The 16,697-nt window shown below is 43.9% G+C and overlaps 1 protein-coding gene across 1 annotated transcript; it reads left to right on the forward strand.

Moving 5' to 3' along the window:
* Positions 1–765: 765 nt before the first annotated feature.
* On the forward strand, positions 766–16,637 carry prpf8 (pre-mRNA processing factor 8). Its single transcript, XM_069668292.1, has 43 exons — positions 766–920; positions 1,516–1,636; positions 1,744–1,912; positions 2,155–2,319; positions 2,460–2,678; positions 2,773–2,985; positions 3,229–3,354; positions 3,546–3,651; positions 3,980–4,170; positions 4,283–4,402; positions 4,522–4,711; positions 4,844–4,963; positions 5,154–5,288; positions 5,473–5,602; positions 5,730–5,926; positions 6,047–6,253; positions 6,736–6,899; positions 7,017–7,143; positions 7,250–7,442; positions 7,532–7,719; positions 7,853–8,091; positions 8,222–8,368; positions 8,473–8,683; positions 8,835–8,951; positions 9,060–9,307; positions 9,404–9,583; positions 9,698–9,833; positions 10,173–10,342; positions 10,538–10,667; positions 10,794–10,940; positions 11,066–11,226; positions 11,381–11,572; positions 12,062–12,299; positions 12,398–12,526; positions 12,712–12,825; positions 12,954–13,127; positions 13,267–13,460; positions 13,607–13,846; positions 14,020–14,161; positions 14,273–14,413; positions 14,549–14,688; positions 15,450–15,652; positions 16,039–16,637. The coding sequence occupies exons 2-43, from the start codon at positions 1,528–1,530 to the stop codon at positions 16,191–16,193; spliced, it is 7,017 nt and encodes a 2,338-aa protein (XP_069524393.1). The 5' UTR covers positions 766–920; positions 1,516–1,527; the 3' UTR covers positions 16,194–16,637.
* Positions 16,638–16,697: the final 60 nt, after the last annotated feature.

Here is a 16,697-nt window from a genome sequence, read left to right on the forward strand (position 1 = left end):
CCCACTAAAAGAAAACTAAAGCAGTTTTAGATATGAAGTATTAGTAATAGTGGTATTTTTACTTTTACTGCTGCAGCATATTTAATCATCATAAGGAATGAACAGTATATTTCTTATGAAAAAAAGATTGTGACTGTCCCATGGAGCTGCAGAGTGATTTTGATAGATAAAACCATCACCCTTTGTCTGCGGAATAAAGATAAGTTTTAAAGCCTTTGCAGTCACTTAAATTGCATCATTAATATATCATGTATTTTAACAAAATACATGTTTAAGCTCAACAAGAGGACTTGTGAAACAAACTAGTGGATACGCTTACTTTGGAAAGGAATAATATATAGCAATACATTTATTTGGCAAGAGATGTGGTACACATCCTTTTACCCTTAGTGGGCTTTGCGCCAGTCCAGCAAAGCAAATTCCTTGCAAAGTACTTTAAAGACAGTAAACACCCAAAAAGTTTCTGGCATTGACCAACAAAATAATAAAAATTACAGATGAATACAACGGTAATTTTCAGTGGGAAAAAAAATAAGAAAAAATCTTCTATCTAGAGAATGTAGCGTACACCCCAACACTGGAGGGGGCAGTAGTGCGCCGGAAACATAATCATCCGGGTATTTGCAACTTTGCGCTTGTCCAACGTTTGCGTAATTTTCGCCGTAGAGCTCTCTCTGTTCAGAGGTAAGAAGTAAGTATTTCCGGCGTACTTGTTGCCTGCGAATCCCACTGATCTGCGCTCATCGTGTGGCCGCCGTCGTTCTTCGTGCGTGATGCAGTTACATGAAGACAAATCAACACAACAGTGAATCGAAAGAAGGACAATACACCATTTAAAGAGAAATGTTGTGGTAGCTGACTGTGTTTGGAAAAGGCTGTCTTCAACGTTAACAAATTGCCCTGGTCGTGAGGGGAGCGAGGTATGTGGCGTGCAAGTATTTTCGTGTTTAGTTCTTAGCTGCCATGCTAGAGTTAGCAGTTGGCTAGCTTACCGCTTTATCCACGCTTGGCCTAATCAACAACTTCAGTGCCCGCGTCGATGGCGTATTTTGCAAACTTGGAGTGCAAGGTCTGGAAGTGAATCCATAAAATGTACTCTACTCTGTATAGTTTGCGGGGCTGATTGATATAAGACAAGACTGCTGTAGAATGAAAGATGTGCGCAACGGTACAATTTGTGCCACACGGAAAGCCATGTTGCTAAACTTGTTAGCTACTAACGGCTAGTTAACTACTGCCATGGTGATGTTTATATCATGTTTCCATATTAATGTGCATAAATTATATTTTATGTAGTTCCGGGAGACCGTTATCAGTTTTTGTTCATTCAACAAAATACATTTTAATTTAATCTAATGTAGCTGTTTCGCGAGCCAGGAAAAACAAAGTGTAGCTATTTAATGGAGTTACCGGTCTCTATAATAATAATAATATATTTGATGAATGAAAACCGCTCACAACACAACATGTAGAGTCTCTGTGTTTTAACTCTTTGTCTGGTGTTTTTGTTTTCAGTAGTGAGGCGTCATGGCGGCTACCTTCCCCTACAGAGGGGTCCCTCCTGGGATGCCACCAGGTGTTCCCCCTCCTGCGCCAGTCCCAGACTACATGTCAGAAGAAAAACTTCAAGAGAAAGGTATATTGGCTATGGCTTTCAGTCAACGCATCACCTTTCTGGTGACTTCTATTATAAACCAACCTTATTAATATTACCTCAATGTATTGTGCTCTCCAATTCTACAGCAAGAAAATGGCAGCACTTGCAGGCAAAGCGCTACTCGGAGAAGAGAAAGTTTGGCTTTGTGGATGCTCAGAAGGAAGACATGCCACCTGAGCATGTTCGCAAGATCATCAGGGACCATGGAGACATGACCAATAGAAAGTTTCGCCATGACAAGAGGGTTTACCTCGGGTAAGAAAAATCATGCAGTATTAAAATTGGAGATCTAAAACTCTAATTAAAAGTCACAGTAATTTGTCTTTGCTGAAGAGCACATTTGGATGCACTTTTAGTAGAATGTGATGAGCATGTTAGTTTAAAACTATTGTGCTTATTTGTGCACTTGTACACAATCTTATCTTGTTTGCTGATTGGTTAACAAGATCCATAACCATCACCAAAGCTCATCCTCTGTCTTTCTTTTTCTTAAACAGTGCCCTGAAGTACATGCCCCATGCTGTGCTGAAGCTGCTGGAAAACATGCCTATGCCCTGGGAACAGATCAGAGATGTGCCCGTCCTCTACCACATCACTGGAGCTATTTCCTTTGTTAATGAAATCCCCTGGGTCATAGAGCCAGTCTACATCGCTCAGTGGGGGTAAGAGAGAGTGTGGTGTTGCCTGACGTAAAGCTCTCATGCTATATTATTATATTACCATGTTTGTAGTACATGGTAGTTCAAGTTCATTGTCTTGTTATATAGTATTTTAATATTTGGTGTGTCTCATCCTCCCTCAGCACCATGTGGATCATGATGCGTCGTGAGAAGCGTGATCGTAGGCACTTCAAGAGGATGCGATTTCCGCCATTTGATGATGAGGAGCCGCCGCTGGACTACGCTGACAACATCCTTGATGTGGAACCTCTTGAAGCCATCCAGATGGAGCTGGACCCTGAGGAGGACTCTTCTTGTGTGGAGTGGTTCTATGAGCACCAGCCCCTCAAAGACACCACCAAGTAAGCTGTCACATCATGGACAAGTTTCCTTTTAAATACTCAGTTGATGTGTAACTAGCAGGTTCAAACTATAATTAATTTGTACCATTTACAGGTTTGTGAACGGCACCACCTACCGTCGCTGGCAGTTCACTCTGCCTATGATGTCAACACTTTACCGCCTGGCCAATCAGCTGTTGACGGACCTGGTGGATTTCAACTACTTTTATCTGTTCGACCTCAAGGCCTTCTTCACTTCCAAGGCTTTAAATATGGCCATCCCCGGGGGACCGAAGTTTGAGCCACTGGTCAGGGACATCAACCTCCAGTAAGGACTTGCTGCATTTACAAAAGGATAGAAACCTATTATTGAGGCCACAAACTGCAGATACTACTTGCATGCTTAAAGATGTTAACACTTCCTGTGATTATTTCTAAATTTGTCTCTGAGTAAATGAATGTGTTTTAGTTGTAAAGGTAGCAAACATGCTTCATCCCAAACAAAACCTTGAGTAAGAACAGATGCAAGATGATTTTTGCCCTAGCTCATCCATGTCTGTGTTACCTGCAGGGATGAAGACTGGAATGAGTTCAACGACATCAACAAGATCATCATTCGGCAGCCTATCAGGACAGAGTACAAAATCGCCTTCCCCTACCTGTACAACAACTTGCCGCACCATGTCCACCTCACCTGGTAAGAATATGAAGAATACATTTGCTCTTAAAGTTGCAAATACTTAAAATGCAAATAATTACAGAAAAAAAATTCTGATGTTACTTGTGTGAAATGACCTTTAAGTTCTTTATTTATCCAGTTACTGAATTTGCAATAATAAAACATTGCTTTTGAGAAAAGACAGCATACTCATGACTCTACTCCTGCAGGTATCACACACCTAACGTGGTGTTTATCAAGACAGAGGATCCAGATCTCCCGGCGTTCTACTTCGACCCGCTGATCAACCCCATTTCACACAGACATTCTGTCAAGGTATGTGTGCATGATCGTAGCTGATTATCCACCTTTACCAGCTGTGAATACTTCTTTGACAGCAAATCACTAGAGACGTTTTGACTGAAGTCCTCTTACAAAGGCGCACTTGCATTGGTCTGCTTGCCTGTGCGTAAGAACTTGAGGAATAATGAAATGAATGGTGACTGTTATTTATTGCTGGCTGCAGCTGCAGTTTGCCCCTCACCAGTCAGACATTTCTTCTAATTATTAAAAGTTCAAAGTTCAAATTGTTTGAGGTAAACTAAAAAAATATGACTGACTGTTATTCCTTAAATAACACTATCAACCATCTCCACCCATTTAGAGTCAGGAGCCTCTGCCTGATGATGATGAGGAGTTTGAGCTTCCCGAGTATGTTGAGCCCTTCCTCAAGGAGACCCCACTCTACACTGACAACACAGCCAATGGCATCGCTCTGCTGTGGGCACCCAGACCCTTCAACCTGCGATCTGGCCGCACAAGGCGTGCCATCGATATCCCCCTGATCAAGAACTGGTGAGCACACTACCATAATGTTTGAACAAAACTAAATGAGTCACATTTTACTGGTTGAATTTTGTTAACCTCATTCAGAAATAAAAACTTAAGCCCTTTTATTATTCTTCAGGTATCGTGAGCACTGCCCAGCAGGACAGCCAGTGAAAGTGCGCGTGTCGTACCAGAAACTGCTCAAGTACTATGTGCTCAACGCTCTCAAACACAGACCACCCAAGGCCCAGAAGAAGAGGTGAGCTTCACCAGACAATTTATTTTGATTTCCCGTCGACTCATCTCTCTGATTTAAGCCCTTTTTTGAGCATTAGTTAGTATTTTTTCCTGTAAAGATTTTCTTCTTCTCGCTTTCAGGTATCTGTTCCGCTCCTTCAAGGCCACCAAATTCTTCCAGTCCACCAAGCTGGACTGGGTGGAGGTGGGTCTGCAGGTTTGCCGACAAGGCTACAACATGCTCAATCTGCTCATCCATCGTAAGAACCTCAACTACCTGCATCTGGACTACAACTTTAATCTGAAGCCTGTCAAGACACTGACCACAAAGGTGAAATCATTTTCTGCCAAGCTTCAAAAGTTGTGTATGCTCTCTATTGTTGAAAAAGTCAAACTGTATTCTGGAGCCAGGAGAACTCTTCACCAGTATTGACCTACAACTGTTATTGTTTCTGTCCCCAAGGAGCGAAAGAAGTCCCGATTTGGCAATGCCTTCCATCTGTGCAGAGAGGTGCTGCGTCTCAGCAAGCTGGTGGTGGACAGCCACGTTCAGTACAGACTGGGAAATGTCGACGCCTTCCAGGTTTGTCACAGCAAACGCTTACCGTCTTTCTCTCTGGAAGTGTATTTTTTGTTAACGTTACCTACGTGTTGCTGCTCCAACATTATTAAGAACAAGGTTATACTTGGAGCTACTTGGAGAATAATTTCAATGCAAAACCCTTCATACTTTTTTGGGATGATTTCCCCATAATTTTCCTTCTGTGTTGCAGTTGGCTGACGGGCTGCAGTACATCTTCGCTCATGTGGGTCAGCTGACCGGCATGTACCGATACAAGTACAAGCTGATGAGACAAATCCGGATGTGCAAAGATCTGAAGCATCTCATCTACTACAGGTTCAACACTGTAAGTAAACACACGGTGTATTTAATCTGCCAACTGTTTCTGTATTCAAATATTTCGTTCAGTATTTGAAAAAAGTTTTTGCTAGTTTCCCACAAACTACAAAATGCTGCAGAACGAAACAACGGCTCTGCACCTTAAAGTTTTAGTTCATCATGACGTACTGTGTTTTTGTTTTTTTGATCAGGGTCCTGTGGGCAAAGGTCCAGGTTGTGGCTTCTGGGCTCCCGGCTGGAGAGTGTGGCTGTTCTTCATGAGGGGAATCACACCTCTGCTGGAGAGATGGCTCGGGAATCTGCTGGCCAGGCAGTTTGAAGGTATGCATATATACCTTTTTACAATTTTCTTTTTCTAGTGGCTACTCACACTTCAACAACACAGTCCAGTTGGTTTGTGTCACCAGGAACTCAGTTTAATCAACAACTTTTTTGCTTGCCCTCACAGGACGTCATTCAAAGGGCGTAGCCAAGACGGTGACCAAACAGCGTGTGGAGTCTCACTTTGACCTGGAGCTGCGTGCTGCTGTGATGCACGACATCTTGGACATGATGCCAGAGGGCATCAAACAGAACAAGGCCAGGACCATTCTGCAGCACCTCAGTGAGTCCTGGAGGTGCTGGAAGGCCAACATCCCCTGGAAGGTCAGTGCACATCAAATTCACTGTTAGGGAGAGCTATTTCGGTGGGGGGTGTTCTGTTATTGAAAGATAACTGCATTGAATGGAGTACGCAGCAGTGATTAAACTGATGTTTGATTGCAGGTGCCAGGTCTGCCCACGCCCATCGAGAACATGATCCTGCGCTACGTGAAGGCTAAAGCTGACTGGTGGACCAACACTGCCCACTACAACCGTGAGCGTATCCGCCGTGGAGCCACTGTGGACAAGACCGTGTGCAAGAAGAACCTGGGGAGACTGACCCGTCTGTACCTGAAGGCTGAGCAGGAGAGACAGCACAACTACCTGAAGGTAACGCAGCAAAAAAGCTCAAATAGCAAAGACTTAAATGGCTCTTGTACATAAATACAAAGCTGTGTTTGTGTTATTAATGCACTGTCAATATTACCTATTAAGTGTGGCTGATTGTCTACCTGCTGAAAACATTACCAAATACAGTCTCGGGTTAAGTCCTCTTACAAAGGCGCACTTGCATTGGTCTGCTTGCCTGTGCGTAAGAACTGGAGGAATATTATAATGAATGGTGACACTTTTTATTTATCACTGGCTGCAGCTGCAGTTGGCCTGTTACCATCCAGACATTCTGATTATATGTACCATGATTATATTATCTGAACATTTACATTGATCTTGACAATATGTCACTCCGATTGCTCTTATCTGTATTTCATAATAATTCTAAATTTCAAAAGTTGCATCTCTACATCCAATTTAGTCAAGTTTGGCTTCTTCACATTTTTTTTTTTAATGAAGTGCAACTGTTCTGCCTACAGGATGGTCCCTACATCACAGCAGAGGAGGCGGTAGCCATTTACACCACCACTGTTCACTGGCTGGAGAGTCGGCGCTTCTCCCCCATCCCGTTCCCTCCTCTGTCCTACAAACACGACACCAAGCTGCTCATCCTGGCCTTGGAGAGGCTCAAGGAGGCGTACAGGTAAACACAATTTAAAAATTACCAACTTTAAAAGCAAGCTTTTATTCTCACCAGACAACATGACTGTCCAAATATTTTTATTTCTACATCATGCGTTTGTGTCTCCTCATCCCACAGCGTGAAGTCTCGTCTGAACCAGAGTCAGAGAGAGGAGCTGGGGCTGATCGAGCAGGCGTACGACAATCCTCACGAGGCCTTGTCCAGGATCAAACGTCACCTGCTCACACAGAGAGCCTTCAAAGAGGTCAGGACCAAGAACTGCAGATGCAAACATAGAATCTTTAGGACATAGTAGTGGGATCAATCATATATGATTCCTGCCAGTCTCCCAACTCCTCTTTCTTTTGCAGGTGGGAATCGAGTTCATGGACTTGTACAGTCACCTGGTACCCGTGTATGATGTGGAGCCCCTGGAGAAGATCACGGACGCCTACCTTGACCAGTACCTATGGTACGAGGCAGACAAGAGACGCCTCTTCCCACCCTGGATCAAACCTGCCGACACTGAACCACCACCCCTGCTGGTGTACAAGTGGTGCCAAGGTCAGGCTCTGCACAGAAATACCTCAATATGCAATATGCACCATGAGTCGAACAATATCTGAAGGCATTTTTTTTAAATTTCTCTGCAGGCATCAACAACCTGCAGGACGTGTGGGAGACCGCAGAGGGGGAGTGTAACGTGATGCTGGAGTCCCGCTATGAGAAGATGTACGAGAAGATCGATTTGACGCTGCTCAACAGGCTGCTGCGTCTCATTGTTGACCACAACATCGCTGATTACATGACAGCCAAGAACAACGTGGTCATCAACTACAAAGTAAATATACCGCACATATTACTGTTTATTCTTGACAGATGGTTAGCTGTTTTATTGACCACAGAGTTGCTGTTTAAGAACTTGACGTCATGTTTTGATCTAAATGTTTGCCTTGTTGTTTTTGTCATTGTAGGATATGAACCACACCAACTCCTATGGCATCATCAGGGGGCTCCAGTTTGCTTCCTTCATTGTGCAGTACTACGGCCTGGTGATGGACCTGCTGGTGCTCGGCCTGCACCGTGCCAGCGAGATGGCCGGACCACCTCAGATGCCCAACGACTTCCTGAGTTTCCAAGACACGGCCACGGAGAGCGCCCACCCGATCCGACTGTACTGCCGCTACATCGACCGCATCCACATCTTCTTCAGGTGAGAGCCAATCTGCAAAATCATTAATGACTACTGCTCCTCGCCATTGGCCTTTTGTGTGTTGTAAGATTTTAAGTGATAAAACGTTACTAAAACTAACTAATAACTAAATCGTGCGGCCTTTTCACAGGTTCTCTGCGGACGAGGCCAGAGATCTGATTCAGAGGTATCTGACGGAGCATCCAGACCCCAACAATGAGAACATAGTGGGCTATAACAACAAGAAGTGCTGGCCACGTGACGCCCGCATGAGACTGATGAAGCACGATGTCAACCTGTGAGTTTCATCTGAAGATTACGACTCTAAAACCAATATTTTTATCTATTATTCTATTCTCATGTAAAGGACAGCAGCTAACTTCTCATATCTTCTTTCCCCAGTGGTCGTGCTGTGTTCTGGGACATCAAGAACCGCCTGCCCAGGTCAGTGACCACAGTTCAGTGGGAGAACAGCTTTGTCTCAGTCTACAGCAAAGACAACCCCAACCTGCTCTTCAACATGTGTGGCTTTGAGTGCCGCATCTTGCCTAAGTGCCGCACCAGCTATGAGGAGTTCACTCACAAGGACGGTGTGTGGAACCTGCAGAACGAGGTGAGGAGAAGATGTACAACATTTAACTCCTATGCCATCAGCTTAGATGAATGTTGACACTGGCATCTTCTAAGATAAATGCTGTCTTTCTTGAAATAGTCATGAGCACATTCCTGTTTTTAAGTTTTCATCTTGTATTTTCCGTGTGTAGGTGACCAAAGAGAGGACAGCGCAGTGTTTCCTGCGTGTGGACGATGAATCGATGCAGCGCTTCCACAACAGAGTGCGTCAGATCCTGATGGCCTCTGGATCCACCACGTTCACCAAGGTCAGCAGACAACCTTCTTCCCAAAAAACACGCCTGTAGCATGAAAATATAATAGTTTGGATAATTACCTTTTCATAACATTTCAGTTTGTCCTATTTTTCCCTCCAGATTGTGAACAAGTGGAACACGGCTCTCATCGGTCTGATGACGTACTTCCGTGAGGCCGTGGTGAACACTCAGGAGCTCCTGGACCTGCTGGTCAAGTGCGAGAACAAGATCCAGACCCGTATCAAGATCGGCCTGAACTCCAAAATGCCCAGTCGATTCCCTCCTGTGGTCTTCTACACGCCCAAAGAGCTGGGTGGTCTTGGCATGCTGTCGATGGGCCACGTGCTCATCCCACAGTCAGACCTGCGGTACGTCAGCATGCAGGCTGCTGTTAACGTCTCATGATCTCTTGTTAGTAAATTAATTTAGCAAACTGAGCTTCAATTCTTCTCCCTCTCCACCAGGTGGTCCAAGCAGACAGATGTGGGTATCACTCACTTCAGGTCTGGAATGAGCCATGAAGAGGACCAGCTGATTCCTAACCTGTATCGGTACATTCAGCCGTGGGAGAGCGAGTTCATCGACTCGCAGAGAGTTTGGGCCGAGTACGCTCTCAAAAGACAGGAGGCCATCGCCCAGAACAGGTATTTCATTAATAAGCTTATAGATGTCTCCAACAAATGTATTAATTGAAAAGTAAGATTTGGTATTTAAAGGACCTGTTGTTCTACACTGACCTCTTAATTTTTGCTTTCCAGACGTCTGACCCTGGAAGATTTGGAGGACTCGTGGGACAGAGGAATCCCCCGTATCAACACACTTTTCCAGAAGGACAGACACACGCTGGCCTACGACAAAGGCTGGAGAGTCAGGACAGATTTCAAACAGTACCAGGTATGATTGAAGAAATTATGTGTGCCATATAATTATAATAATATAGTGTCTAGTCTAGGATATTGAGATTAATTTCAGCTTAACCAAAGTAGATTAAAAGTCCAAAGTTGTGCTGGTGATCCTGTGAGTTTTACAAACAAAATAATTTTAGGTTTAACTTGAAATTTGACTTTAGCCAAATAAAATGAGCTCTACCTTTCAGCTGCGGATGTACCTGGACTTTTAGTCTGACATTAATCCACCAAAATGCTTCAAATTTTGATAATGTATTAAAATGTATCAAATTTGCCACCAACATGCATATATATTTATTGACGGCTCTGTCTTGGTTTGGTGCAGGTGCTGAAGCAGAATCCGTTCTGGTGGACCCACCAGAGGCACGATGGCAAACTGTGGAACCTGAACAACTACCGCACAGACATGATCCAGGCCCTGGGCGGTGTGGAAGGCATCCTGGAGCACACGCTCTTCAAAGGCACTTACTTCCCCACCTGGGAGGGTCTCTTCTGGTGAGAGCACTTTAACGCTAAAACCTAAGTGCTTCAACCTAGTTCTCAGCAGTTTTGTACTCGCTTTATTGACCAAACAATTTTACTGTAGCTATGCTTTGTTCTATAATCATCTCTTGTAAAAGTATTAACAAGTTGTGGATTTGCTTTACATGTCTTTTTCTCATAAATTGTCTCTATTTCTGGTCTTCATAGGGAAAAGGCCAGTGGTTTTGAGGAGTCCATGAAATGGAAGAAGTTGACCAATGCCCAGAGGTCCGGTCTGAACCAGATCCCCAACCGTCGCTTCACACTTTGGTGGTCACCCACTATCAACAGAGCAAACGTCAGTATATCTTAACATTTGTAGATGTCTATCTTCACAGATTGATTTTCATTATCCTATAGAAAAAATAAAGAATTCAAAATGCTTTTTTGTCCTTCATCTTACATTTTTCTCTTCTGTCCGCAGGTGTACGTAGGTTTCCAGGTACAACTTGACCTGACTGGAATCTTCATGCACGGCAAGATCCCCACACTGAAGATCTCCCTCATTCAGATCTTCAGGGCTCACTTGTGGCAGAAGATTCATGAGAGCATCGTCATGGATCTCTGTCAGGTAGGTTTTCTTTTTAACCTCCCTAACGATAACCTTTTTAATCAGCACAACAGCAGCTATACAGCAAGCTGAAGTTTACTCTGTTTCCCTGCTTTGTTAATGAGTTGATCTGTTTTTGTTCTCAGGTGTTTGATCAGGAGCTGGACGCTCTGGAGATTGAGACGGTGCAGAAGGAGACCATCCACCCCAGGAAGTCGTACAAGATGAACTCCTCCTGTGCCGACATCCTCCTCTTCGCTTCATACAAGTGGAACGTCTCTCGACCGTCTCTCCTCGCTGACTCAAAGTATGACTTCTGAAAATCTATTTACGTTACTTTAAATGTTGACACTTAAATGTACTCAGTGACTTTGTTCTTTAAGTAACATTAGAAATGGAAACATTTAAAGATCCTTTATCAAGTCTCTATGAATTACAATGTGCCCCTCCTCCTCCTACAGGGACGTGATGGACAGCACAACCACACAGAAGTACTGGATCGACATTCAGCTGCGTTGGGGCGACTATGACTCGCATGACATCGAGCGATACGCCAGAGCCAAGTTCCTGGACTACACCACGGACAACATGAGTATCTACCCCTCCCCCACTGGGGTGCTCATTGCTATCGACTTGGCTTACAACCTCCACAGGTTAGATTGTTACATAGATACCAGTATGACCAATATGAGGGCAGATATTGGCTGATTGAAAGGAAAGAGAAAAATGAAAATATTGTGCCTCATAGATCATTTAATTATGATGATAAGTGTTATCTTGGCTATAGGTGGCAAAGTAGCGTTGATTATTGGCTAATGAAACTCAAGCAGCGTTTTCTTGCTGATATACAGTAAGCACCAGTGTAATGTAGTGTTTAAAACTAAACGACAAAATTGTCAGGCATGCTCGGTGGCACTGTCGGCATTTTTGCATCCACTTGTTCATGTCAACAAGTATGCTCTGCAGTGGCCTTTGAAGTCTTCTCACCAGCTTCCTAACTTGTTTCACATACACTTGACTCACTGCTGTAGGAAGTCACAGCAACTGAACTGTTATACTCAAATGCACTCTAAAAGTTTTTTTTAATTTCCATTGTAACCATAATTAGTATTTAACCCTGAATCGTTTCATCTTCTCCATAGTGGCTACGGTAACTGGTTCCCTGGAAGCAAGCCTCTGATCCAGCAGGCCATGGCCAAGATCATGAAGGCCAACCCCGCCCTGTACGTGCTCAGGGAGCGCATCCGCAAAGGTCTTCAGCTGTACTCCTCCGAGCCCACTGAGCCCTACCTGTCCTCACAGAACTACGGTGAACTCTTCTCCAACCAGATCATCTGGTTTGTAGACGACACCAACGTGTACCGAGTCACCATCCACAAGGTGAGGACTGACTGATGTTTATCTTCAGCAGTAATTCAATGAATAATATTGAATTTAGTCAAATGTATTCACCATCATTCCTTCCTCCATCTCAACAGACCTTTGAGGGTAACTTGACCACAAAGCCCATCAATGGAGCTATCTTCATCTTCAACCCCAGGACCGGTCAGCTCTTCCTCAAGATCATTCACACGTCTGTGTGGGCTGGACAGAAACGTCTGGGACAGGTGAGAATCTGCCCTTACGCTACTAGTATTATAAGTGCTGTTTGTATTGTAGTGATTTGATTCCTCATTTTTTATAGTTCAAACACTTACTACATGTTTCGACAACCTTCCTACTACATAAGAGACTACGTAGCTATTTGGTACCAACACTGAAGTTGAAGTTTATTCTTGTTTTATCTCTGTAGCTGGCCAAATGGAAGACAGCTGAAGAAGTGGCTGCCCTGATTCGCTCCCTCCCCGTGGAAGAGCAGCCGAAACAGATCATCGTAACCAGGAAGGGCATGTTGGACCCTCTGGAGGTGAGACTCCATGATTAACGCTACTATAATATTTGCAAGCCTTAAAGAATCATCTCAGTATCATTTCTAAACGTTTAATACATACTTCAATACTTTGCTGTTCTAATGCGGTTGTTCTCTCTGTGCAGGTCCACTTGCTCGACTTCCCCAACATCGTGATCAAAGGCTCTGAGCTGCAGCTGCCTTTCCAGGCCTGCCTGAAGGTGGAGAAGTTTGGAGACCTAATCCTGAAGGCCACAGAGCCTCAGATGGTGCTGTTCAACCTCTACGACGACTGGCTCAAGACCATTTCATCTTACACAGTGAGTTTCACGCTGTCCCACAAGAGTATCTAACCTGTTTTCTAAACCTGGGCGTATCCACAAAAGCTGATTTTATTTTGAATAACATCTAAATCCCCTGTGTGAATAGTTTGTGTTTGGTTGTCTGCTCCATCTCTAGGCCTTCTCCCGACTCATCCTGATCCTTCGAGCGCTTCACGTCAACAACGACCGAGCCAAGGTGATCCTGAAACCTGACAAGACGACCATCACTGAGCCACATCACATCTGGCCCACCCTCACTGATGAGGAGTGGATCAAGGTGGAGGTGCAACTCAAAGATCTCATTCTGGCAGATTATGGCAAAAAGAACAAGTGAGTATTAATTCATGGACTGAATATTTGCTTCAAGTAAATGCAAAATGTACTGATACAGCTGTTTTTCCTATTATGTGACCTAAAGCAACGAAATGCAACCAAACTTGCATTTAATAGTCAATGCTTCCCTTTTCTTCTTCCAGTGTGAACGTGGCTTCACTCACACAGTCTGAGATCCGTGACATCATCCTCGGTATGGAGATTTCGGCTCCGTCACAGCAGCGTCAGCAGATTGCTGAGATTGAGAAGCAGACCAAAGAGCAGTCGCAGCTCACGGCCACACAGACCAGAACTGTCAACAAGCACGGTGACGAGATCATCACCTCCACCACCTCCAACTACGAGACCCAGACCTTCTCCTCCAAGACCGAATGGAGAGTCAGGTGTGCAGACAGCTTCAGACTTTGTTTTCAGACATTTATACAACTAGGAATGAAGTCAAGATTGAGTTAATGATCCATAAAAGCACACGTAATGTAGTAAATGGTTAACTAGTCACTCATCATTTAGGTTTCTTCTCAGTCAGCTTTAATGTTCCTTGTTTTTACCTTGTCAGGGCCATATCTGCTGCCAACCTCCATCTTCGAACAAACCACATCTACGTGTCGTCTGATGACATCAAAGAGACGGGCTACACCTACATCCTGCCCAAGAACGTTCTCAAGAAGTTTATCTGCATCTCAGATCTGCGAGCACAGGTGTGTAGGGCGTCACAAAAACTGCTGAACTTTCCTTTCAATGTATATTTAGTTTTAGGAACTTTAATGTTGTCCAAGTAAAGAAACAAACTGTGCACTTTGTTGTTCTAGATTGCAGGCTACCTGTATGGCACCAGCCCACCAGACAACCCCCAGGTGAAGGAGATCCGTTGTATCGTCATGGTGCCGCAGTGGGGAACTCACCAGACTGTCCACCTGCCCAACCAGCTGCCTGGTCATGAGTACCTTAAAGTAAGATGCACAAGCTGTTTGTCAGTATAAGCAACCTGTTACTTGCACTGGCTTCTTTTGTAAGGTGTTTACAGTGTACCTTTTTGTTGCTGCTGTTGTTTTTTTTTTATTTTTTAACTTTTTTCCTTTTAACAGGAAATGGAGCCCCTTGGCTGGATCCACACTCAGCCCAACGAGTCCCCCCAGCTGTCCCCGCAGGATGTCACCACCCATGCCAAGATCATGGCTGACAACCCCTCTTGGGATGGAGAAAAGACTATCATCATCACTTGCAGGTAGGTTACAAACCAAGACACCTGCTGTCTGGCCTAACACAGTGTAAGAGAGCGTAATCTGAAAACATTTTTGTGTCATGTCCTACTTAAAGGTATAATAAGTAGGATTTTTCCTTGCATATTGTTAACAACACATTCAAACTGGCCCCCTCCTCCTGGGCTCTTCGTCACCAGAAGCTCCCTCTCACTCTCTTGTGCAAGAACATGGCCACCCCGCCGAGCTAACATCAACAGCATCACGGTTACCTTTGCGCTAGCATAGTGACTGCTGGTTACTGTTGTGCTAGCATGCTAACCACCGGTTAGCTCGTCTTACCTGGTTTGAGGCACCTACCTGTCCAACAGAAAGAAGGCCAACCCTGCATCGCTCTTTTACCATGTTCACCGGTCTCAATGGAGCCCAGTTGCTAATTTGAACCACTCCCACACTCACCTACACGCTGTGATTGCCTCAGGGAACCACAACAGCACCTCTCCTGAAAACGTCCCGTGTAAAGCAGAACAACAGAATAGATGCAGAGGGAAGGGTCTCACAAGGGTCTGCACACACACTCACCAACACACATGTATAGAGGCCCATAAGTGATGATTTATATTATATTTGTTAAAGTCTATTTTATTTTTCTAGGAAAATCCTTCTTATTATACCTTTAACTGACTGCTGTTATCCTGTTAAGTACTTGTCTTACTTGAAACCTGATAACTGATGCTATACTGTCAAAAAAACATTGTGAATTTGTGATTTCACCTCCTGTTTTCAGTTTCACCCCCGGCTCGTGCACGCTCACAGCCTACAAGCTGACACCCAGCGGATATGAGTGGGGTCGACAGAACACAGACAAGGGAAACAACCCTAAAGGCTACCTGCCTTCCCACTATGAGAGAGTGCAGATGCTGCTCTCTGATCGCTTCCTGGGCTTCTTCATGGTGCCAGGCCAGGTGTCCTGGAACTACAACTTCATGGGTCAGTAGCCACTTTGTATTTTTACCATCAACCATTATTTTATACTTTTATTAGACTAAGTATTCCTGTCTGATTTAAATGATTCTGATCTGAAATGTTCTCTGTTTTGCCTTTGTGGCAGTAATCGGTGCCATACATTGACATTTCCACTTTGTCCCCACATCAGTTTGATTGATTTTTACTTGGCAATTGTGCCTCACAGCTCTAAATAAATCACTATTGTGTGGAAATTCAAATCGTTTTTCCTCTCATAGGAAATAACACAGGACGTACTTATTTAAATGTTACAAACAATGGATTATTGACGCCCCAAATAGTAAAATACATAAAGGATCAGCAGAACTGGTGTAGTTAAATAACCATTTTGTTAACTTTTCTTGTTACAGGTGTACGCCATGACCCCAACATGAAGTATGACCTGCAGCTGGCTAACCCCAAGGAGTTCTACCATGAAGTCCACAGGCCCTCGCACTTCCTAAACTTCGCCTCACTGCAGGAGGGTGAGATCTATAACGCGGACCGTGAGGACATGTATGCCTGAGCGCAGACGTTCTGCTCTCTGCACATTTTGTGATCAGCTCTGTTTGAATCATGTGGAGCCAGTCCAGACCAGCCCTTGTAATATTTCTACTGAACATGTTATTTGTGACGTTAGGGAATTTTTATGTAAAGGCTTTAGAACATTTTTTTTTCTTTTGATATTTTCTACAGATGTTTTTTCTTGTTCCCTTCTCTGTTTCCTCCTTTATTAAAGTATGGCTTCGTCAATTTTGTGGCTTCTGGTACATTCAAATATATGTGCATTTGTGTGTAGTTTCAGTACACAAAATTTCAGTGGTTAAAAAATGGTTTCAAACTGATGAAGATGTACTTCCCCTTATCCTTTTAGAGAAATGAAATTGAAAGTTGTTTCCAGAAATGCCCTTTTACTATGTAAACTGTACATCTCGTGACATTGTAGCTTGGCTTTAAATAAAAATCACCATTTCTATAAATATTTGTCATGTGATGAGTATAATCTTACTCTATCAAAACTGTGCAACAT

This window comes from Semicossyphus pulcher, unplaced genomic scaffold (genome assembly GCF_022749685.1).
Source record: "Semicossyphus pulcher isolate SPU_LCO1_2020_fin unplaced genomic scaffold, fSemPul1.0.p SCAF_19, whole genome shotgun sequence".
Lineage (NCBI taxonomy): Eukaryota > Metazoa > Chordata > Actinopteri > Labriformes > Labridae > Semicossyphus > Semicossyphus pulcher.